This window comes from Centruroides vittatus, unplaced genomic scaffold, assembly GCF_030686945.1.
Source record: "Centruroides vittatus isolate TY-2023 unplaced genomic scaffold, ASM3068694v2 contig_3175, whole genome shotgun sequence".
NCBI classification, from domain to species: domain Eukaryota; kingdom Metazoa; phylum Arthropoda; class Arachnida; order Scorpiones; family Buthidae; genus Centruroides; species Centruroides vittatus.
The window spans coordinates 236,679-263,490 of NW_027122041.1; the positions used below are offsets into that span (position 1 = coordinate 236,679).

The following is a 26,812-nucleotide window of genomic DNA, read 5'->3' on the forward strand; positions in this document are numbered from 1 at the left end:
TTTTTGCTGGATGAGTAAAGGTGCTGTTTTTTCATGTTCTTAATTTATTTGTTTTAAAATATATATGTTCTCTATAGCTCTATATGCTCTCCACCTCAAATTAGTAGTGTCTTGCCCCTGTACACTTTACTTTTCCTGGTAATAACATGCCGGTTATCTATGAGAGTGTTTCGCAACCTTTTTCTACTCGCGGCACACCTATGACTCGACACGACTCAACACGGCACACCAAAATGTTATTCCCTTTAAAAACGTATATATTATACTATTAATAGAATTACGTTATGCCACTAACCTATTATTATTATTATTATTATTATTAAACAGATGTTGCGTTAACCAATTCGTGCGTTATTAAAATTTATGAACTTTAATTCACTGTAGAGTGTATAGTGTAGAAAATACACTTTTCTACTACTATTAAAATAAAGAATTCTACTCATACCTTTTCAATGTGATATTTGCGCCTGCTTAGCTGCACACAGACGGCTGCTCCGTGGTGGAATCGTTGACAATGCTACTCTCATTTCTTCATCGACGGATCTGAGTCTCTCCCTCTTTGATGTTTTAATTTCAGTCAACGTCGAGAAGCCCAGTTCACACAAATACGTAGTTGAAAATGGCAATAACATATTAACTGCCATCTCGGATATAGCCGAGTATTCACTTTTTATTGTCAACCAAAATGTATCCAAAGGCACTTCGAGGAGTTTTAATTTCAATGTTCTGTCTGCTTTTAATTCCGCGAGTTCCTCTTGTAAGTGAATAGGTAGAAACTCTGAAATCGCAACGAATGGGTTACGAACCCAGTCGATATCTTCAACACTGTCTCCAAAATACTTCTTGAACCTCTGCTGCAGGATTTGTAAATGTTCTTTAATTAGATCCATCATCATTTTATTACCGGAAGCAAGTGACCATACAGTCGAGAACATTTCAAACGAACCATTTTCAATTCTCTGTATCCACAAATTTAGCTTATTCACAAATCCTTGAATCTTATCCATACTAATAACAATATTTTCGTTCCTACCTTGCATTTTTCTGTTCAGCTCATTCAATTGTACGAAAATATCAGAAAGATAGGCCAACTTACATACCCATTCATCATCTGCAAATAAATTCGCGTACTCGTGCCCCTCGACAGTCAAAAATACACGTACCTCGTCTTTAAGTTCCAATATTCGCGTTAACACTTTTCCTCTTGATAACTACCGTACTTTTGTATGTAGCAGGAGTGTGGTGTGTTCTGATCCCATTTCCTGACACAAAACGGAAAATAGACGCGAATTTAGGGGTCGCGATTTGACAAGGTTTACGACTTTTACTGCTTCGTCCAGCACAGCTTTCTGAAGAAGGTGGCAAAGATTTAGCAACAATGGCTTCGCGGTGAATAAGACAATGATCGCATCTTATGTTAGGATTAATTTCACGTACTTCAGCTACAAATCCTTTCACTCGGCCTGTCATAGCTGCGGCTCCGTCTGTACAAACACTAACACAGTCCTTCCATTTTAATTCATTTTGGAACACATATTCGTTAGTTACACGAAATATTTCTTCACCGGTGGCTCGCTCGGGAAGTTGTTTACAAAAAAAGAAATTAATTGCAATTACATTACCATCGATGTACCGAATATAAGCAAGAAGTTGTGCGTGGCCGCTAATATCCGTGGACTCGTCAATCTGAAGTGAGAACTTTCGAATGCTGTTGATTTTCTCCTTCATAATGTCTTCAATGTCACTGGACATCTCAATAACTCGGCGACTGATCGTGTCATCAGAAAGAGGAATTTTTGATATTTCACTAGCAGCTTCTGAACCCAGGACTATTTTCACCATCTCTTTACAAGCAGTCATTAATAACGTTTCAGCTATTGTATATGGATTTTTGGCCTTTACGATAAGTTCGGCTACCTTATAGCTAGCTTCCTGTACTTTGTCCGAAACACATACTGTTGTAGTCATGAATGCTGCTTGTTTTCGGTTTTGTTCCAACAACCGACGAAAATAATTGACATCTTCGTTTAAGAGAGAAGAATGTTTTGTTGACAAATGTCGTTTCAATTTACTGGGCATCATAGCAGCATTAGTAAGTTTTTTACCACAAACAATACACTCGGGGATTGGGCACGTTTTATCACCACACCAAAAAAAAACCGCAAGATAAATAATTATCACTATACTGCCGGCGCACTAATTTTTGTTTCTTTTTTGCGGACTCAATGCTATCACTACTTCTACTCGTCGAAGGAACACTCCGTACAAGGAATTTGTCCATCTTAGAAAAAATTAAATAGTCTAATAATAATAGAAAAAAATAAGACTGACTAGCAATCACAATTTTTGGACTACTACAGAGCACAGCTAAGATAGAACTGAAATATTTGCAAGACGCGGGACCTATATTCTTCAAAGGAAAGTCTAACAATGGGTTGGTGAATCGGTATAGGAATGTAATAAAGTTGAGGAAGCACTAACAAACAGGGACAAGTACCAAAATAAAGTAATAAAGGAATAAAGGACAGGGCTAATCCCAGCACTTTTGGGAGAAGCACGTACACAGAACAATTGGCAAAGGTAACAAAACACCTGTGAGCAAATTTATTTTATATTTAATTTCTTAGAATACATAAAAATGCGTGGCTTGTAATAAAGAATAAACAAACATCATCATATTTCACCAGTGCTGCGTCAGAGAATGAAATACAAGCATAAGAAACACAGCAACTGTGATAAAAATATATAAATAAAACTTGACAATTAATAGAATATGTAAAAGTTCACGTTACACCTTTTACCTCGTGACGGCACACTGGTTGCGAAACACTGATCTATGTAATTCCAGTTAGAGGCAAATTTTTCAATTAGATTCACGTGACTTTCGGTTTAAACTGGAAGTTTTTATATAGTTAATCGGGCCTCGTGTAACAATTTTTTCCATATCTGGTCTTGAATTTCATCTATCTAACACCATTCTCGAGATTAAGGAAGGCAGGACAGACGAGAGTGGGGAATTTATAGGTCTACAATTTTTAAATTGCAGCCCAACTATTATCATTCTCTTATTTATCTCCTTGAAAATCATATCAAAAATATAGAAATAAAATAATAAAAAGGAATTTAATATGGAAACATATTATATCTGGTATAATTTGACATACAGTCAAACCTGTTTTTATGCGCTCTTTTTATTTGTGCGATTTTTTTAATGCGAATTTTTAATTTGTGCGGTATAGTTGGCGACTAGTCTCGTGAGATTCGTCATGTCTTACGTTGACTTATTATAGCTAAATAAACTTATTATAGCATAAATGCACTTATTATAGTAATATTATTGCATGAATATGCGAAAAATGAAATAATTTACTTTTTAAGTCAACAAAACACCAACTGGACAAAAATATGTAAAACAGACGATAGACCAGACGATGCAGTCAAGTGCTGACATCTGTTGTCAATAAATTCTATTTCGTACGGTTTTGAGTTATTTTCTATGTGAGACTTTTTTATGCGGTCCCTGTTGACCGCATAAAAAAATATTTTTTAATTGTGTTGCGAAAACTATTATTTACAGCCATTCGTGAAGTTTCGTGAGATTTTTTTTTTATGCGTTTTTTTTTAATGCGGTCCCTATCCCCCGCATAAAAACAGGTTTGACTGTATAACTAAACAATAATATATTCAAATAAAATTTTATAATAATAGTGCAAAATACTAAGAAGTTTGGAAAAGGGAAATTTACATGGGGATTTTACTATTTTATTTGTGCGTCAGTAAAATGAAAATTAAACTTGTATCATTTGATTAAAAAACATTGTATATTTTTGTTTTAATTGTTTGCACACCAATATACAACTTCTTACGGAGAAATGTAGTTTCTGAGAAAATATTATTTCAAGATTTTAAATTGTTTAGAAGTTTTTTAACGTCCTTATCACGGTCCCATTATAACACTTATATAAATTATCATAAAATTATAAAGCGAAAACAGAAATTAAAAAATAAAAACTCGAAACGAAAAATTCAAATAGGCTATTATTTTTCCAAAAAACCCTAGAATTTTTAAATCTTTTAGTATATTTTATTATATATTTTTCCTCGTTAATTATGATTTTTATTGTCTCCTTTTTTTATAAATTTTGGAAATTATATTTCTAGACTATGAAATTCCTATTGTATAATTTCATATTTTACAGTTTCACTTTCAGAAAAATTATGAAAAATAATATTAAATTCAATGATTAAATATATGATTAAATAATTAAATATTGAACTTAAATGCGGTTAAATACTACATATTAGTGCAGTCTTTTCTAAAAAGTCTTAATTTTAAAATTATATTTCGTAGCTTTTGGAATAAAAAACATGTTTTTATAGCTTTTAAATAAAATTATTAATGTTTTAAATAAAAAAAGTATCTATAATAATAAATATTTCGTAGTATTCAGTGTATATTAAATGAAATAAAAGTCTGTGGTTAATTATATTTTTCCTTATGAATCAATTGAAAATTTTTCCTTTACTCATTTCTATTGTTTCACGAATGTCGTAGAATATTTATAGCAAATTTCTTATTGATTGTATAGATTAAAACATTATTATTCCGTTTTTAAAGTTAATTAAATATATTATATTAGCTGTTAACTAATTTATTTCTTCACTTGTAACTTTTATCATCGTAAAATTTAATGGACAAATACGTCGTTATTTTAAAAGGTTTCTGTGTTAATAGCACAAGTGTTGGCATTTTAAAGTTTGGTTCAAATGATAAATGCTCAAAGAAAACAATGAAAAATTCGAAGATAAGAATCATACTCTAAATTATCAATAATATACTTTTAAAAATGGAATCTAAATCGTAAGTACTGTATTTACAAAAGTTTTTTAAAATGAAAAATAAATTATAATCCATCGTTAAGTTTTTCAAACATTTTATTTTTAACAAACTATTACTGATGCTATGTAAAAAAATTAATTTATTTCAATTTAAAACTAGTTTTTGATAAATTTAAAGCGAGGAGGCAATAAAGATCCGGATTATTTCTCAATTCACTACTGTTTAACCTATATTAATCCTGTTTCATTAAATTGTAATTTTAACCTTAAGCTATTACATTAATAAATTATTATTACTTATAAATAATTACTTAATATAAATTGTTAGTATAAATTCAAATATATTTATTTTGTATATAATAAAAGTGGATATTTATTAAGTTTTCTTTTAATATTTTAAGAAGGATTTTTAACATATATTTAAAATTTTTTATGTATATTTTAAATGTATATTTTTTGACACGTTATGTGATCTTAAATGACGAAAACATTAGCTTTATTTTATTTTTAGTCGTGTTGATGTAAAAATGCATCATATCTTTTCTAACTATACATGTTAATATAAACTAATTATAAATTCTAATACACAAAATAACACCTTTTACTTATAGCTGAGATAACTTTAATTAGAAAACTAACGTTTTCGGCTTACTCAATAAGCCACCTTCAGGTTCTAACATTCGAACAAAGGAACATTATCGTTCCATTAACAGAATACAAATGTTTGAAAAAATTCAAACCATGGTTTGAATTTTTTCAAACATTTGTATTCTGTTAATGGAACGATAATGTTCCTTTGTTCGAATGTTAGAACCTGAAGGTGGCTTATTGAGTAAGCCGAAAACGTTAGTTTTCTAATTAAAGTTATCTCAGCTATAAGTAAAAGGTGTTATTTTGTGTATTAGAATAATTATCGGCTGAGCTAGTATCTGCTTTATATCTAATTATAAATAATTTTCTTGTTTATATTTATATTTATTAATAAAATTAATATTACGATAGTATTAAATCTATATTTTAATCTTATTTACAACAAAAAAATAATAGGATTAATTAATGTAAATTGTATATTGTACAAGTGGGGCAAGAGTTCTCCACGTGTACAATCTTCATAGGTTATGTAGTGTATCTCGACCTGGAAAAGCCGTTGTACACTCTAAAACAGTTACTTTAAATGTCCGGTCACTGAAAAACAATAAAAAACTCATAAATTCACGTGGTAGTCATCTTTGTCGAAAAAAATAGAAACCCAAATGGACAAGTCTGTAAGGTAAACAAAGGCCTGCACTCTTTCAAATGAGATGCGAGAAGTCTCTTTACGTTTCAACTGAACAATATATTAAATAAATCAAATTAATATATATATATTTAAAAGTAAATTCTGGATGCATTTTTTTACATAAAAAACTTTTAGCTCATATAATTTTTTAAATTAACTGAAATAATATATGAGAAAATCAGAAAACTGTTTAATAACTGCAAAATTTCTTTCAAATTTTGTTATTATTAAAACATTAAAATCAACATCAACATTAAAATGAAAAAAAACAAATGTTTTTTTTCATTTTAATGTTGATAATTCTTAATATATTCTGATGATAATTCTTAATATTTTATGGTTTATTTTGTCGAAAATATCTTTTAGACTTAACGTTCTGATAGGTCAATTCTTTGCTTATTCGATCATCTACGTCATTAAAGATTACTCCTATACTCATTTTTTACTTTAACCTCGGAGAGTATTTAAAGGCTGACGTTATCCTTGAAGTGTAATCTTGTTTATGAAAGCACAGGTAAGCACAGGTTGTTCGGAGTCAATGTTAATTTTTTCCTCTTTGATTATTTTATTATTTAATTTCTTTAAAAGTTATGTTTAACAATTCTTATATTAACAATTTTCAATATATTTTTATATATTTTAAATCGTTCTTTTCTTAAATTTAAAAATATTTTCAAGCTTTCAGAGTATAAATAGCCTAAATGTACTGTAGCATTGTGCTATATGATTTGTATTCGTAGAATACACAATTTTATAGCTCTCCGTATGAACTTATATCTGAGAAGTTTGTCAATTTAATAATATTTATATAAATTAGCTTTTAAATAAAAATGTATTATTAAGTTATTTTATAAATATAAAAATGTATTTATTAATTAAAAATGCATGGAAAAAAATAAAGCTCAATATTTTAGTTTAAATTTATGAATTTTAAAATAAAAATATTTATTAATTAGACTATTTAGTTATATTTTATAACCGTTTAACTATTAATTATTAATTTTATTCAAGATTTAAATTATCACTTTATAACGAGTAAAGTTATGTTCAATTTTATCAGAAGTTCTTATGATCTAACTTTTCTTCTGAATATAAAGAATTATACGTGCCATAACAATATAGCCTGTGTGGGAGATTCATCTATAATTTAACAATCATTCATGAGGTAACAATGCAATTGTTTTAGCTATTGCTAGGCGAATACTTCAAGCAATTACTTAATAAAATTTAAATTCTTTTAAAATATTTCAAAACATATAAAATAGCCAAAACATTACATTGTTATTATTTTTTTATTTTAAACAATTTGTTGGAATTTTTATTAGAGTTTAATTGAAGGTTCAAGGTTAAAAGATCATTCACTCTAATATTTGCCGTCAAAGAACGTTTGTGATATTAAAGAAAAAAATTAATGAATTTTAATAAATTCCGGTTAAAAAAACACGATATCCTTGAAGATCGTGTTTTCTTCATTTGTCGAGTGACAATCTCATTCATAATAGTAGAGGCATGTAGGAGAATAGCAATGTGTCTTATAGTTCAATAAGGAATAAACAATTAATTCGTAATAAAGGAATTATATAAAAGTTTATAAATAAAATTGTATATAAATAATAACAATATATTTATTTATATTAAATGTTAAATATTGTTGTAATATTTTATACATATGTTAAATATAAAATATCGATTAATTAGATAAATTAATGTTAAAATCTAAAAATAACTTGTATATCAAAAATAGTTAAATAATTATATGTATATATATATATATATATATATATATAAGTAGATAGATAGATAGATGATAGCTCAAATCCTTAAAAATCAAACTATTGAGTTTTTCAAAAATTTCGTGGATTTTTAAATAGTATTTTGCGTCTTTCGGCAATCTTTAATAGTAGTGTTTTCAACGTGTAAAGTTTTAGTATCGTCATTTTGCCTCACTTCTCTTCAATAGCAAATAAGATAAATTATTACCTGTTTCATAAAATAACTGTTTCAAATTACCTCGCAATTCGACTGATTCAATGATATACAGCCTACATAAAAATTATACAGCGCCGGATTTACATATGCTAAAGAAACTATAATTTACGGTTTACACCATATGGGTGCATTTAGTATCTCACTACTTTCTAAATTACTAACTTTTTTATCAAAATCCTTCACCACATTCAAGTAGCGTTTATACAAATTTTGATGTCAATCGGTTTATTGGTTGGAGCTACAGAATTCTCTGAATAGGACAGCCATTCAGAATGAAGAAAACACAATCTTCAAGGATATCGTGTTTTTTCAACCGGAATTTATTAAAATTCATTTATTTTTTTCTTTTATATCACAAACATTCTTTGACGCAAATATTAGAGTGAATGATCTTTTAACCTTGAACCTTCAATTAAACTCTAATAAAAATTCCAACAAATTGTTTAAAATAAAAAAATAATAGCAATGTAATGTTTTGGCTATTTTGTATCATCACTCTGTAATGTCTATTGTAAAACTACATTCGTAAATATGTCATGTAAACCTGATAAGTACATTAGCAATGCAGCGATTCTTCTATAACGTATAGTTTTATTTATCACAATTATATTTTAATTTATAAGAATTAACCTTTGATGTTTTTCTTTAATAAATATATCATCAATGTGTAGAGAAAATAGAAGAAATTCAAGTTATTAATTCAAATTTAATGATATTTTTATGATAATTTCAACGCTTATTTGTATAACGATACTTATTTATAAACAGGAAAATATATTACAAAAAACAAAATTATATATATAATTCCTTAAAATTTCTATAAAATCTCCTAAGAATATAATTTATAAAACAGAAAATGAGAATTTAATTTAAAAATTTGTTTTCATATTTTCAAAATTTAATATTAAACCTGTAGTAATTTATTGTAGATTAAATTATTTTTAATTAAAACATTATTAAGAAAATCCAACATAAAATAATTTTTAATGAAAATTTATTATTTTTATTTTTAAAAAGTATTTAATGATATACAACTTGAAACTAACTAATTCAGTAACTCGAATTTAAATAAACTAAATTATAATACAAGAAGAATATTTTAAAACTAAAAATCTTTCGTGTATCTTTTCATACATGTATAGTTCTAAAAATTATATAGGCGCATAATAAATGCGCCTATATAATTTTTCCGTTAATAATTGTTATGATCAATAACGAGGATGAGAAACATTCTATCATAAATACGCATCATTTAATTATAAATTATAACCTCAATGTCGTCAATATGACGCTAATCACCCTTGAAACTGTAAATTTTATTTTTTTTAAATAAAATTGATGTGCATTTATATTCCATTTTAGCTTAACTTTTAAGTAGGACTAAAATATCTATTTTTTAGATAATTTTTCCATTTAAAAAGATTGTGAAAATTAAATTTTAAATAGGGAATTTAATCTAAACACATTAATAATTTTGCTGAGTCGCAAATCCCCGCAAAATGCGAGATATTTTCTATAATTTTTTTTTTTTAGTTGCACTTATAATAGATGTGAATCTACCAAAAATGCAATCTTTAACTATATTTAATCAAGAAGTCTTTAATTATTTGATCATTTAAATTTAATTATTGAAATCGTCACTTATAAAATAATTTTATAATTTTAATGTTGTCTTTTCATCCTAATCTTGAGGATGATAATACCTGATTTTACTAAATAGGCCAGCCTTTACTATCTTTGCATTTAATGTGTAGGTCATTGAGATACTTTTATATGTTATTAGTGCAGGTCGTTCTAGATCTTCCGTTCGATATATAAACATATACAACTCTTATCACGCCTTTATACTTGAAAAATATTCTATGCTGTCAAAAATTCGAGTTTATTCGTTTTGCTGCTAAATATATCAATATTATTTATTAATTATTTAAAATATATAATATGCTTATCTAATTGCATCTATTCTGCCTTAAACGAATAAATGAATTTAATTACATTATATCAATTAACATAGATATTATGACATTAAATCTGTAGAATAATTGAGTTCGATTTATGTCTGCTCGCTTAAAGGCGATTTTTTTTCAGATACCAATTAAATTATAAAAACCGAAGCATTATTTTACATTATTATAAATTGTTATTATATTATAATGTAAAATGATTTATTATATACTGTATAAAAACATACAAAGGAAAATGCATAGAATAATTTTTATATTATAATTAAAATTCTGATAAAATATAATAAAACACAAAAATGGCTATTATTTTTTCAAGATAATGTCCTGAAAACTTACTAATAACCACTGTAAACAGAAGAATTTCTTAACTTTCGTAAGTAAGAATAATTGAAAACATATCAGAAGTCAATTGCTAAATTACATTATCATCGTTGTGTATCAAAGGAAATAAATAATAGATAAAATTACTTTCATATTGTTTAATTTATGTTTACTATTGTTCATGACAATTATATTTGAAGCTAATGAATAATGATTGATGTTTGGTGTATTACAGTAACTCACGCAATACACTAGGTTTACGACCGTTTAGTTTAATATGGTCGACTTAACTCGTAATTGGGAATGAGCAAATATGAATACTGGAAACAATATTCCAACCCTTACTATTTATAAATTTTTGAACTCTAGAATGGCTGGATTTTCCATGACACGAAGGGGTAACGTCTTATTGTGCGGCAGACAAGCTAATAAAAAAATTAAATATTGAAAATTCTGTGAAATGTAAATTTTTCCTATTAAGTACTTAGTTTTATAATCCTATAAAATAATAATGTTTTCTTGCAATGATTTATAAATCTGTGCCAAAATGAGAGTTGAATCTGTTTCGTGTGTTACAATACGAGTTATACAGAAAAATAATCTTGGGTGTTTTCATTAAAATTTTATTTTAAAAACAGAATTAATGTACATTTAAATTATATTTTAGCTAGACTTTAGTTAACAATTTCGAATTCACGTGATTTTCATGATTGATCCACGTCAGAAATCATGCTTATCTTCTCATATAAAATAACATTAATTCTGTAAAGGATGTAAAGAATTCTCTAATTTGCACTGCATAACAATGGATGAAATTATTTGACCACATATAACTTTATCTATTATGAGGGGCACATGACACCAGCTCATATGGGCAACATATTAATATATGTGCAGACGAAATATCGAAAATGCAACACAATTCTATCAAATAAATCTACATTGTTGTAATAGATTTATTTGACGTTTTATAGAATGTTTTTAGAAAAAGTTTTTTAAATTTCTATTCAAAATAAAACTGAATTTGAATGGAACTTATAGATTCTTCAAAGCGATATAATTTGTTTCTTTTAAGAAGTCATGACTGGAGAAAAATATTTATTTTTTATTTTATTTATTTAACTATTATTTTATCTAAATTAATTAACTGATGTTTAAATTTAATATAAGATTAGTAACATTGAAAAAAATTGTATCATTTGGAGAAAAAATATTGAAGATTTTAAAAAATACAGTATAAAGTAATTATTCTCATATACTTGCGCATTTATACAATATTGTATGGCATTTGTTATATTATGCATTTATCAATTTGATACTTAATCAAACTATATACAAATTTTAAGTATATCTTAAACTTAAACCCTTAATCTTTTAATATTGATAACAAGTATGTATTAATTTTAAGCTTTATTATTAAAAATAGTTGCATTTATTGACTATTTGTCTAGTAATAAACAATGGTATTTTGAAGCACTTTCCTGTATTTTTTCAATGATATTCAAAAAAATTTTCAAAGTAGTTAATGTCTATTTGTCTGTGATTTATCAACTATTTGCAATGTCAAATAATTCTAAAGATACCTTTTTTATTCTCGACATTTTAATGTGTAGCGTACATCCGTAATGAGATATTTATACTGTGTTATTTAAAGTGTGGCCTACATGATAAATAATATTCTTCTTGATCATCATATTTTGTTTCTGCTATAATCACTTTTAAAAAGTTAATCAAAAAATTAAATTTAATATAACAATTTTGTCGAATTAAGTTACTTTAATTCCTTTATTAAATAGTTGCATTTCACCAAATATCGCATGATTTGATCTGATTGATTTTTGCATTTTTCCTCTAATCTTTCAAAATATTTCCTAATAGGATAATGATGTTTTATCATATCTCACATCCTTTAAAGGTATTTTCCTTCCTTCTTTCTTATGTTTTTATTCTCTGTAAAACGGATTTCAAGGCTGTCTTCAAAAGTTTTCCTATTGTTCGTACAAAATTAATTTAATAAGAAACGTAGCTTATCTTGCTTAATAGAAGAGAAATTCCAATGTTAGAGTAAGTAAATGACTTTAAACATTATAATTTCCAATTTTAAGATTTAATGGTAATGTTTTTGTTGAATTCATCTCATAATTACTGATCAAAATCGTTTCCTTCCTATCGATATTAATACTGGTAATGCTAGCACCTACCGTAGATTGTATTGTTTGATATGTTTGATAGTAAAAGCATAATATCTCGCTTATATTTTAATATTTTCCTGTTATTCTCTTATTCTTCTCACAGAGACATTATTCCATTAAACAGAGAAAAATTTATTAAATAAATATAGTTAATATTCTTTATCTGCCACATTTTTCTTTTATCACAAATCCTATTGTAAATTTCAAATTTGCCAGTATTTACTCATTTAAAACTTATTATTATTGTTCTTATTATAAAGTAAATGATAATAATCAGACATGAAAAAACAACACAGTTTACACTGTCATATCTCATGTACATGGACGACATAAAACTTTACGCATCCACACAAAAACAACTTCATCAACTTCTACAAATCACACATTCATGCACCAAGGACATACAAATGGAGTTTAACCTAGACAAATGCAAAACACTTCACATAGAAAAAGGAATCCTGAAGAAAGAAGATTTTGCACTTGGAAATGGGGACGTTATTGAATCCATGGAACAGGGCGGGTTTTACAAGTGTTTAGGATTCCAACAGGCCAAACTAACATAACATTCACAAATAAAGCAAAGATTAATTAATGAATACCAAAGTAGGTTAAATGCTATTCTCATAACAGAGTTAAATGCAAAACACACAGTTAAAGCAATATACGCGTATGTCATCCCAGTACTCACATATTCTTTTGGAGTTATACATTGGACTCACACAGATCTTGAGCAACTCCAAACAAAAACAAGAACAACATCATCCTAAATCCGCCATAGAAAGACTAACCCTTCCTCGTAAAGTTGGCTGACGTGGCCTGATTGACATAGCTAACCTTCACTACAAACAAATACAGTCACTGCGAGAGTTTTTCCACAGAAAACAAGAAAAATCACAGTTACATAAAGCAGTAACTCTAGCAGACTCGAATAACACACCATTAAACTTACACTCACATCATATGGACACAACACAACATATAAAAAGCATAGACACCATTAAGCAATCGTGGGCTCGAAAGGCACTCCATGGCAGGCATCCTTACGACCTGACCCAGGATTTTGATAAAACTGCGTCAAAATGCTGGTTGCTTGGGGATGCCTCTTTGGGAAGACGGAGGGACTCATAATTGCCACACAGTACCAGGTCATAAATACCAAAAATTACAGAAAACACATACTTAAAGATACAACACTCACAAATGACACATGCAGAAAATGTCATATCATGCCAGAAACCATACAACACATCACTTCCGGTTGCAAGCTCTTGGCACAGACAAATTATTTACATAGACATAATCAAGAAACAAATATAATACATCAAGAGCTTGCAAAGAAACACAAATTAGTAACATCCAGGAACCATACTACAAATACATTACACAGACAGTATTAGAAAACAACACAACAGTGTCTGAGTTAAATTGAGGTGCCACACAACACCTGGTCATAAAATTGGTTAAACCCAGACACAACAGTGTCTGGGTTAAACCAGTACACTATGTCTGGGTTAAACAGAGATGTACAGTGAATTTAACCCCCACAACAGTGTCTGGGTAAAACCAGTACACTGTGTCTGGGTAAAACTCTGTTTAACCCAGACACTCATGTGTCTGGGTTAGTTTTTAGTATTTATGACCTGGTGCTGTGTGGCAATTATAAATCCCTCCGTCTTCCCAAAGAGGCATCCCCGAGCTAACCAGCAGTTTGACGCAGTTTTGTCAAAAACAGAGTCATAATCACAGATAAAACAATTTACCACAACAGACCAGTCATCACACTCATTGACAAACACAATAAAATCACATACATTATAGACATATCCATTCTAAACACCCAAAACGTACAAAACACATGCACTGAAAAAGTCAGCAAGTACACAGAACTTGCCCAGGAAATAAGACATCTGTGGAGGATGGATATGGTGCTTATTGTACCTGTCGTTCTCTCCTCTACAGCTGTTTTACCGCACACACTACGCAAAACCCTGGGCACATTACAATGGAATATAAACACATACATCACACTACAGAACGCCACTATATTCGATACACGTCATATTGTAAGGAAATTCCTGAATACAGACAGACACACTGATACACTTCTTTAATTTTTGTTTTGGTTACTGTGCCTTGACTTTGGTCCGGCATAGTAAACTGCCATCGGTGTTAACCGAGTATATCACACATAACCCAACATAATAATAATAAGCATACCTATTAGAACAACAAAATTACAGAAAAAAATTTAAAATAAGAAATTGTTAAAACAAGGTCATTGTAATGGAGTTACGTGGCCTAAGGTAGAACAGGAAATACGTGACTAAAGTCACGTGATATTTAAAAAACATAAACAAATAAAATACTGTATTTGACACTCATTTTTAATAATAGTAAAAATAATATAAGCTTCTACCTTATATATAAACATATATATTATACACTGTCAACAACAATCTTTATTAATATAAATATCAGATATAGAATGACTTTAAAGAATTTATATGTTAAAAAATGAATTTCATAATGTTCATTAAAATCAATAGAAATGGCAGTTATCACTATTGTAAACAATAGTAAATCATTAAACTTACTAATTAAATTTCCTTAAAAAATAATGTCAAGTTTATTTTGCATATGTTACATAATTGCATTTTCAGTTTTTATAATCCGGTTTTATCTTAATTTTTATGTGCAAATTAATTAAATATTTTATCCAAACAATATTTTTATGGATTAAAAACTATTAAGACTTTCATTTATGTTTTGAAGATTTCTTAGAATTCATTAAAGGATACTGTAAATAAAAAATCTACTTATATTTTAAACAAAGGTTTACATATGCAATTTGTCTACATATATCTTTGGTTAGTGACTCAAGTATATCATAAGTATGCTTAATATAATATATTTAACTATTACATTTCACTTATGATAATATAATTATAATAAAATATGCTAATGATCTGTTATGTAATTAATTATTGAACGTATTGACATTACACAAGGTTTGTTATGAACATATAAACGTGGTTATTAGAGCGAAGTGAAGTAAACCATTGGTTATCTTTGTTTCCATCTTCGCTTATATCCGGTTTTAAAGTAATAAATATAGCCCTGTTTAACGAGTTAATGTGATTTTGTCACGCACGTATAAGTTAAATAATGCTATTCAATGATAGGAATAAGGAAGTAAATTTTTACTACGTTTAGAGAAAAACAATCAATTTCGAATACTTCAAATTTGTATTAAAAATTCCAAATGCTCTGAATTTAGAATTACAATAGAATCCGCTTATTGTAAATTAATTACAGATATTGTTATTATTCATCTAATTTTTTCAGAATTATCATGTCCCAAAACATGATTAAAATAAAGTTTCAAAACTCCGCTTATTATAGTCAGAGTTTCTGCTATTGTTATCTTTTGATAAAAACATTTTAAAGCTGGATATTTTTTTTGTCACGCGCAACGTCTGACTGATAATGCATGTTAATGCTTGATAATTGTTATCAGCAAGACCTCATTAACATATGGGCATATTCGGAACAGAAGTTTTGTGTTAAGAAACGAATAAGGTGTTTCTCTCTTGAGTGCAAGTGAATACTGAGAAAGAGACAAGTATCTTCCAGAAAATGTTTTGCAATTGCTTTTTCATTGAATAAAATTCTATCTTGTGGAAGGACGAGAGGTGTGAGCATTATATTCACTTTCAAAGAATATATAAGCAGAGACTTCAGATCAAATTTCCAAATATTGTTTTTCAAATAGTCTGTAATTTCAAATTAAAAAATAAAACTTTCAATTATTCAATTTATAAGTATATTAAATCTATTTAAAGTAATATTTGAAATATTTGAACGTTAATCGTGATTGTAAAGCCTGTATAAATTACTAATAATGTCATTAATAATTTTATTAATAAAGTTTTAATAAAATTTGATATGAAAATACACATTGAAGAATTATATATAAACACAGTATTTGAAGATATTTTCTTTAAAGATCTTTATTTTGTTTATATGTGAATAAATATATTAAGAATCTCTATTCAAAAGAACAGAAAAATTTATTTCAGGTTTACAGTTTTAAGAAGTAAGATTAGAAGTTAATTTTGAAATTTTCTAAAAAGTTTCTAAATTAAAATCAGAAAAAATAATGCTATTGTTTTGCTCATTCACTCAGAAAAAGTTACTAACAAGGAAGAAGGTTGTGAAATCGAATGAAACTTTATTAATGTAATGACAATGATAATTACAATATCACAAAGAACAAAAAATTTCCTATGAAACAACGGCACAATTTAAAAGAAACTTAAGTATCTTGTAGTGGACACAATATAAAAAACAGAAATAATGGTAATTCCAAGAAAGGCCTTTATTACCGTTTCAAAAATTGGTTAAAAACTATTATTGCGAGCGAAGGTAGGCATTTTGAAAACCTAATATATTAAAAGACAATAAATTCTGTATAATATACTTTTTGAATTTTCTTTTTATCTACATAGGTAAAAAGTTATTAAAGTATAAAGGTTTGAGGGAATTAAAAATCACTTTGTATGTATGTTCTGATTAGAATTTATGCTAAACAACCCCAAAAAAGATAACGACAATTTCTTCAAACGGAACATTTTATCTGTCAAATTTATTTCGAATATTTATTATTATAATTGCAATCCTTTGTTTTGTATACTTAACCGTAAGATTTTCAATGATATTTGTGAATGTTATCAATTTATAATCGGCTTCTGAGAAAACTTTGTTTTATTCCCTTTAAAAACTGTAAATGTGTTAATGATTATTTTTTAATTAAATCAGATAGTTTTATATTGTGATGATGTTGACTTTGTGGCTATTTCCAGAACGTGTATTTATCATTTACGTAAAATGAAGGAGCAATTATCAACAGTTATCATTTTACAAAATCCCCCAGTTCTTTTCAAGTATTGGGGATTGTTAATTCTTGATAGCAAAAAATAAATTAAGTACATAAAAAGGAAAGATATAATCACACACAAAAAATTTCCCGGTCACATTTAAAATTTTGGTGGCGCCATCGGTTATGATATTTTATTTTAAAAACTTTTTATATTTTAATTATTATAAAATGTCAAACAAGCTTAATTTTGAGGATAGGCATGGGTATGAAAAATTGCAAAATCGTCATAAAGTCTGACCCTACTCGAGATATGACCCATGACTCTCTTTATCTCCACCCCCGAGATCTTTAACCACCAATATTTAATAGCATCAATCCCCTAATACACAAATCTCCCTGCAAAATTTCAGAAATTTTTGACAGAAAGCACAGAAGTTATTAAGCTTCAAAGAGGATGAACAAAATCATGCCCCACATACACACTAATAACAATACATACAGAAAAAAACCCCAATGTTTTATTATTTTTTTATTACTGTATTTATTTATTTATTTTTTCTTGCATTTCTCGACGTTTCAAGGTGTCCTAAGTCAAAAAATGTAAAATTCTTGAGGGGTGTATTATTGACCAATCGAGAGCCAGAAAATTAAAGGGAAGACCAAATTAAGAATTTTAGTATTTTTTTCCTCTTCGTAATAAAAAGCTATTATCAATCTCCTTTCACTTTAACTAATACTATATAATTTTAATGATCATTTAAATTATGATAAATTACAATTTTTGAAGCAAAATACTCACTCAAACTGTATTTCTTCTCTGTCTTCAATTTGACTTGATAATCATTTAAGTAATTTAGAAAATTGGTTTCTCCTGCTCCTTACATAAACTATTTTACGATTACACAGGAAAGTTGATGAATTATTTAAAATTTTAGATTATTTTTTGATACATTATTCAAAAATAAAGATATTTATATTTGTATTAAATAATTTTCATATATGTCCGTAAATGTATAAAGTCTCGCTGTAATATGATATTTCATTTTAGTATGTTACATTTATTTTATTAATATGGTTTCTTTAAATTCATTTCATTGGGACTAAACTTCACGAATATTGACTACGTAGCAAACTATATGAATATGTATATAAACTCTATATAGTTTTTCCAACATAAATTGACAGTTGCCAAACCAGAATAAACCACTTTTAAACCATTCATAGGGGGAAAAGGCTTACATAATACACCAAACCTGCAATAAACAATTAACTACTCATAACTAATAAAGCAGTATCTTCCTACAACTGGTTGAAAAGTGATTTGGTCTGATTTGACAACTGTCAACTTAAACGTTGGAATGACTCTATATATACGTATTTGTTTATTTATAAGATAAATGAATATTGGTTCACTCTGTGAAAATTCTTAAACTTAAATATAATTATTTATATTCAGATATATCACTGAAATTTTATACTAAGAAACTATGATAACAAACTCAAGTTAGTTGTCAGTGATTAAATATTTTATTATTCTTAGAATTGTTTCAATGAAGGTCAGCTCTACAGATTAATCTTCAAAAGTGTCTTTCATATACAGGATAATTCAAGGACATTGCAATTTGAAAACATATAGTTCTTTAATCAGAAGATTTAAATAACTAGTTGTGGTGTTAATTTATAGCAAAACATATCAGTAGTGGTGGATTTATATGCGTTTTAAATCGCAATATATGCGTATACATATGAATGTAAAAATGACAGATATATACGCTGATATATGTATGTTAAAATGTCTGAAATATGTCAAAAGCCCTAGTAGCATACATTAAAATATGTACGTTAAAATGCATACGTATTTTACTTCTGTTAATCATTTTAATCCAATTCATTCAAATGATTTCGAGAATTTGAAAAATGAGAAATTTCCACGGAAACTTAAATCATGTACATGTACTGTACGTGGAAGTTTAAACGAATGCGAGTTAAAATGCGATTCAAATTTAAAACATTTAAATTTCACGTATTCATCTGTAATTGGATGAAGTGAGATTTCTCATGTACACTGTACTGTACATGCGCAACAGTGATGCACATTTACGCAGAAACTTATGAAAACTTAATTGACAAGGTAATTGTTAAAGACTGTAGATCAAATTTCCCTAACAATTGTCTTTAATAACAATAATAATGTTTCTCTTTTTTGTTTTATTTTTTAAAACGTTTATATTATTACTGTTTGTAAATTATAAAAATTACTCGTAATATAATCTTAAAAGTTAATAATTCAGTAATAAAAAAAATAATAATAAATTTTAAGATTATATTACGGGAAATTTTTAGTAATTTATACTAAGAATAAATTTTAAAATTATTTATTTACTTTTTAATCAATAATAAAACTTAATCCTCAACTGAATATTTAAAATTAATTTACAATTATACATACTGTATACTTCGGTAAATCTAACATATTTATTCCTATTTATATAAAATAAATATAATTTATTACATAAATATTAGGTTTTAAATAAACTTTTACATCAGAAAGAATATAAAACAGTAATTTATTGAATCGTTAATGTAACCTATGTTTAATATTCTATATAAAAATTTGTAAAACTATTACATAATTTAAATTACGCATAAAGATTTATTACTATTTTTCAAACATGGGGTGCATCTAAATGTCAATTACATCACATTCATCGTAAAGTCATTTCATTACGATTAACATAAACGTTAATTTAATGTAAATAACCAGTTTTCAGCGCCTACATTAAATCAATATTCTTGAATTTCAATTTCTAATGAAAATGTGCGTCGTAAAAAATTAATGAAAATTTTCATAATCATTAATGCCTCTTTTTAATAGTCACGTTGTATAATTATATACGTATGTAGTTATAGGGGAAGGTGGGCATGACAGTAGAGACGCAAGATGGTGTATAGTCTGCATTGTGCTTAATAAGTGAAAACAATTATTAAATATTGCAACATAAATTTGCAATCCGAAAGAAGTAGACAACGGTAAAATTGCCATTGTTGTTAACTGCTCTTCAAACCAGCGGCTATTCCCTAAAAAAAAGTTGTATCAATATCTTTAGTATTTTTATTTGATTTCATTTATAGTAAAAGCTACATATTGACCTTTAAAAGAAAAAATGTATAGATAAAACGTATAAAATTTTCGTGGAAACGATTATATAATAAATCAGAATTATCGAATTTAATAACTGTTTACAAAATTTGATGTTATTATTATTATTATTATTATTATTATTATGTTGGGTTAAGTGAGATATACTCGGTTAACACCGGTGGCTGTGTACTATGCCGGACCAAAGTCAAGGCATAGTAACCAAAACAGAAATTAAAGAAGTGTATCAGTGTGTGTGTCTGTATTCAGGAATTTTCTCACAATATGACATGTATTCAATATAGTGGCCTTCTGTAGTGTGATGTATGTGTTTCTATTCAATTGTAAGTGCCCAGGCTTTTGTGTAGTGTGTGTGGTATGACACCTGTAGAGGAGAGAACAACAGGTACAATAAGCACCCTATCCATCCTCCACAGATGCCTTATTTCCTGGGCGAGTTCTGTGTACTTGCTAATTTTTTCAGTGCATGCGTTTTTGTATATTGTGAGTGTTTGGAATGGATATGTCTATAATGTATGTGATTTTATTGTGTTTGTCAATGAGTGTGATGTCTGGTCTGTTGTGGTAAATTGTTTTATCTGTGATTATGGCTCTGTCGTAGTACATTTTGTGCGTGTTGTTTTCCAATACTGTCTGTGGAATGTATTTGTAGTATGGTTCGTGGATGTCTACTAATTTGTGTTTCTTTGCAAGCTCTTGGTGTATTATATTTGCTACTTGATTATGTCTGTGTAAATAATCTGTCTGTGCCAAGAGCTTGCAACCAGAGGTGATGTGTTGTATAGTTTCTGGCATGACGTGACATTTTCTGCATGTGTCATTTGTGAGTGTTGCATCTTTGAGTATGTGTTTTCTGTAGTTTTTAGTATTTATGACCTGATCCTGTATGGCAATTATGAATCCTTCCGTCTCCCCAAAGAGGCATCCCCGAACTAACCAGCTGTTTGACGCAGTTTTGTCAACAAAATCCTGGGCCAGATCGTAAGGATGCCTGCCATGGAGTGCCTTTCGAGCCCACGATTGCTTAATGGTGTCTATGCTTTTTATATGTTGTGTTGTGTCCATATGATGTGAGTGTAAGTTTAATGGTGTGTTATTCGAGTCTGCTAGAGTTACTGCTTTATGTAATTGTGATGTTTCTTGTTTTTTGTAGAAAAACTCTCGCAGTGACTGTATTTGTTTGTAGTGAAGGTTAACTATGTCAATCAGGCCACGTCCGCCATCTTTACGTGGAAGGGTTAATCTTTCTGTGGCGGATTTAGGATGATGTTGTTTATGCTTAGTAAGTGTAGTTCTTGTTTTCCTTTGGAGTTGCTCAAGATCTGTGTGAGTCCAATGTATAACTCCAAAAGAATATGTGAGTACTGGGATGACATATGTGTTTATTGCTTTGACTGTGTGTTTTGCATTTAACTGTGTTCTGAGAATAGCATTTAACCTACTTTGGTATTCTTTAATTAATCTTTGCTTTATTTGTGTATGTTCTGTTAGTTTGGCCTGTTGGAATCCTAAATACTTGTAGAATTCGCCCTCTTCCATGGATTCAATAACGTCTCCATTTCCAAGTGCAAAATCTTCTTTCTTCAGGATTCCTTTTTCTATGTGAACTGTTTTGCATTTATCTAGGTCCAAATTCCATTTGTATGTCCTTGGTGTATGAATGTGTGATTTGTAGGAGTTGATGAAGTTGTTTTTGTGTGGATGCATAAAGTTTTATGTCATCCATGTACATGAGATGTGACAGTGTAAACTGTGTTGTTTTTTCATGTCTAATATTGTAACCATATTGCGTGTTGTTTAACATGTTGGATAATGGGTTCAGGGCTAAGCAGAACCAGAGCGGACTCAAGGAATCTCCTTGAAAAATTCCTCGCCTAATAAAAATTTGGTTTGTTTGTATGGAAGTGTTATGGCCCTGAGATGTATTGTTGTTCTCCAGTGCTGCATAGTGTTTTGAAAGAATGCAATGAGTGATGGATGTATTTTGTACATGTGTAGAATATGTAGCAGCCAACTGTGTGGAACACTGTCGAATGCTTTTCTGTAGTCTATATATGCCATGTGTATGTTTCTGTGTTGTCTGTGTGCTTGCCGTAGAATGACTGAATCTATGAGTAACTGTTCTTTGCATCCCCTGTGGTTTCTACGACAACCTTTTTGTTGTTCTGTTAGAATGTCGTGTTCTTCAACATGTTTGTATATTTTGTTTGCAATACAGGATGTCAATAATTCGTAGAGTGTTGGAAGACATGTAATTGGTCTGTATTGTGTGGGGTCTGTGGTATTGTTGTTTTTAGGTTTCATGTAGGTGATGCCCTGAGTAAGAAAATTTGGCATGTCTTGTGGATTGATGATGATGTGTGTTAGATGTTTAGCTAGTTCCTGGTGCAGTGATGTAAACTTTTTGTACCAGAAATTGTGAATGTTGTCTACACCAGGTGTCTTCCAGTTGTGTGTTCTGTTAACAGTGTATTGGAAATCATGTATGTTTATTTCAACACAGGGCATAGTTGGTATGTTGTGCAAGTTTCTGTTCTCCTCCTCGATCCAGCCTGCATCAGCATTGTGCGTGACAGCACTGGACCAAAGAGAAGACCAATATGTTGCGAGTTCTTCTTCTGTTGGTGTGCCACTGTGCTGTGTATCAGTGTTTGCTTTGTTATTAATTTGTCTGTAAAAGAGTTTTTCATTGTTTGTAAATAATTTATTTTGTTGTTTTCGTAGTGTACATGTTTTGTATCGTTTGAGTCTACGTGCTTTGGCAGCAAGTTTTTGTTTTAGTGTATCAATGTATTCTGTAATGCGTGTGTTGTGATGTTCATGTTTTGTGTGTGTTTTTATTTTCTTGAAAATGTTTTTGAGCTGTTTCCTTAATTTGGGTGTTATGTTGTTTTTAGTGTATTGTGTCAGCCTGCCTAATTGCTGTCTAATGTCATTTATTTGTATTTCTATTCTTCTCTGCCAGGCAGGCTTGTGATAGTATTGTGTTTTCTGTGTATTTAGTCTGTGACTGTACTTTCAGTCCATGGTGTGTCACTACTGTGACTGCCCCAGCATAAACTAATGTATGAATGTCTGCGAGTGTAGAAATTGAATGAATGTAGTGTGGTAGTAAGTGAGTGTTTACATAATTTAGTGTTTTTCCTACTTCCTTTGACGTGTTGATTTTTGGTATTCGTGGTCGTTGTGTGGGATCTGTACCTGTATATTTAGTGAGTGTTTCCTGAAATATAAGTGAGAGCGTATTAACTAAATCCAAGTCTATGTTATCAGTGATGGATGAGGAAGTGTCTGTAGTATCGTTAGTGGTAATTGTTGTATGTGTGTTATTATCAATGCTTGTTGCTGGATTATCCTGACAGGTTACATGATCTTCATTAATGTTAGATGTTTCTGTCTGTTGATGTATTTGATCAGCAACCTGTTGTTTGATAAGTTCAAGTGTTGTTTGTGCAATAAGGTTGTTGTGTATAATTGTTCTTTTTTGATCAACAACCCTTTGTTCGGTGACAGTGAGATGAGGATACTGTTGTGTGAATCTATGGTGTAGTTGTTGTCTGTATGCTGTCATGTTTGTTTCGAGTTTTGTGATGGTGTAATAAGTACGGATGATAAACTCGTTCATTTCTACTGTCCATTTCATCCGTTGGCGTGGTTTTCCAGCCTTTGTGGTCTGTGGATGCATTGCCACAGAAACACCAAGGCTGGGTTGGTTCCTCACATCTGTTGAGGGCATTGCAGTAGCCATGCTTGGGCCGGTGCTGCTTTCGCCACCGGTAACCAAGGGAGACTGTGACCTATTTTTCGAACGTGAGCCTCTGCCTAACCCACGAACGCGGACCTTGTTAACCCGGGCGACGTCCGAGCCGGTATCACACTTTGATCTAGTTATTACCATGATGAATATCTCCACAGAATGTGGGCGTGGTCACTCTTAGCTTCATTTCTCCCCATAGACCTTACTGGCATGGGTGTCCCTACCAGGAGCTTGTGCTCCAGCCTGCATTGCTCTATGGATCAGTAAAATTACTGGGCTCTCCCACCACGACCAGGTGGTGACCACGGGAGAGTTGTTATTATTATTATGTTGGGTTAAGTTAGATATACTCGGTTAACACCGGTGGCTAAGTACTATGCCGGACCAAAGTCAAGGCATAGTAACCAAAACAGAAATTAAAGAAGTGTATCAGTGTCTGTGTCTGTATTCAGGAATTTTCTCACAATATGACATGTATTCAATATAGTGGCCTTCTGTAGAGTGATATATGTGTTTCTATTCAATTCTAATGTGCCCAGGCTTTTGTGTAGTGTGTGTGGTATGACACCTGTAGAGGAGAGAACAACAGGTACAATAAGCACCCTATCCATCCTCCACAGATGCCTTATTTCCTGGGCGAGTTCTGTGTACTTGCTAATTTTTTCAGTGCATGCGTTTTGTATATTGTGAGTGTTTGGAATGGATATGTCTATAATGTATGTGATTTTATTGTGTTTGTCAGTGAGTGTGGTGTCTGGTCTGTTGTGGTAAATTGTTTTATCTGTGATTATGGCTCTGTCGTAGTACATTTTGTGCGTGTTGTTTTCCAATACTGTCTGTGGAATGTATTTGTAGTATGGTTCGTGGATGTCTACTAATTTGTGTTTCTTTGCAAGCTCTTGGTGTATTATATTTGCTACTTGGTTATGTCTGTGTAAATAATCTGTCTGTGCCAAGAGCTTGCAACCAGAGGTGATGTGTTGTATAGTTTCTGGCATGATGTGACATTTTCTGCATGTGTCATTTGTTGGTTTGTGTTTGTTGTGTGGTGGTTTTTATTTGTGTCTTGTGTTATTTGGTCGGGTTAGTGTGTTGTTCTGTTGTTGATTTTAGTGTGTGGTTTGTGTTTGTGTTTTCATGTAAATGTTGATATTATTTTGTATGCTTGTGCTATGTGGTCGGTTTGTGCTGTTTTTTTTTATTGCTTATCGTTTGATGGTTTGTTTTTTGTTTCTCCATATTGTTGTGTGTTTGTTGAGGTTTGTCGTTTTGTTAGCATGTTATTTTCTGCATCTGTTTTACTCTTTTGTGTTGTTGTAGTTTGTCGTTCGGTACCGTCTTTTGGTTCTGTTCTTTGGTTCTGTTTGTAGTGTCAGTGTTGTCGTCTTGTTTTGTGGTTTTGTGGTTTCTGGTGTGTTCGTGTGTCTGGTTTTGTTTTCTGGATGTTGGGTGTGTTTTTTGTGTGTTATAATGTGTTGTTGGGCGGTTGGGTGTTGTTTGTCTTTGGTTTTGTGTCTGCTTCGTACTGTGGTATCTGGGATGTTGTAATGATTGTGGTTATTTTTTGTGTGTTTTGTTTTTTCTTGTGATCTTTTCGTACTGTCTGGGCTTCTTTTTATTATAATTAATCAAAATATAATTAAGAAGGATTCATGATTTGTGGCCATAGGATCAGTCATTAAATACCTAAAAACTCAGAGAGAACTATCATACTTTGATATAGATGAAGATGCCACACCTAAATGAAGCAAGTGACTCTAGGACATACGTTCGGTCAAGCATATCAATAATAGGAACAAAGAAAAGAAACAATGTAGACATTAAATCATCAGGGAATGTGACAAACCGAAAGTATAGAAGAGCAAACAAGGATTTAAACAATTTACCCACAACAGACAGACACCACCACTCACTGAAAACATAAATCACATACATATAGACATTATAATTCAACATCACATATACAAAAGTCATGCCCTGAAAAATAGCAGTACACAGAACTCGCGCCTCAGGTAAATATAGCATGTCTTGTGAGGATGGTCGTATGGTCTCTAGAATCACCACGGACATGCGACTAAAGTCACCATTGAAGTCGCTGTTGGGTTTGAAGCTGACGGGGTGAGACGGTTTGAAAGATTAGGAACCGGATTGAGGGAGGCGGGACAGATTTTATTAAAGATCGACAAGAGTTTGATTTGTGTATAGAGTTGATGAGTCGTAGAATCAGGAGATATATAAATGGATTTGAGAAGAATTATATACAATAAGTCGGATAAATTTGAGGCATTATAGGAGATAATAATTGAGGGGACGCGAGAATTGAATAAACGATATAGGAATTATGAGGCGGGAAGTCGTAGCATAATGGTGATATACAGAGAAGGAGGAAGGAAAGAATACAGGGCAATCAGGGACTACACAAAGTCGAGAGA

General features: G+C 29.9%; 3 protein-coding genes across 4 annotated transcripts in view; 1 reads left to right on the forward strand and 2 right to left on the reverse strand.

Annotated features, from left to right (window-relative positions):
* Positions 1–449: 449 nt before the first annotated feature.
* LOC136973435 (protein FAM200A-like) lies at positions 450–1,007 on the reverse strand. Its single transcript, XM_067268156.1, has one exon. The coding sequence runs from the start codon at positions 1,005–1,007 to the stop codon at positions 450–452; it is 558 nt and encodes a 185-aa protein (XP_067124257.1).
* Positions 1,008–1,170: 163 nt separating this feature from the next.
* LOC136973436 (zinc finger MYM-type protein 6-like) lies at positions 1,171–2,079 on the reverse strand. Its single transcript, XM_067268157.1, has one exon. The coding sequence runs from the start codon at positions 2,077–2,079 to the stop codon at positions 1,171–1,173; it is 909 nt and encodes a 302-aa protein (XP_067124258.1).
* Positions 2,080–6,598: 4,519 nt separating this feature from the next.
* Positions 6,599–26,812, forward strand: part of LOC136973449 (very long chain fatty acid elongase 6-like) — a 33,409-nt gene continuing 13,195 nt past the window's right edge. Inside the window, exon 1 of one of the 2 annotated variants that reach the window (XM_067268177.1) lies at positions 6,599–6,632. The gene's annotated coding sequence lies outside the window, so the exon portion shown is untranslated. Of the gene's footprint in view, positions 6,633–17,885; positions 17,898–26,812 lie in introns of those variants that run through there. The other variant, XM_067268178.1, reaches the window with a different exon arrangement.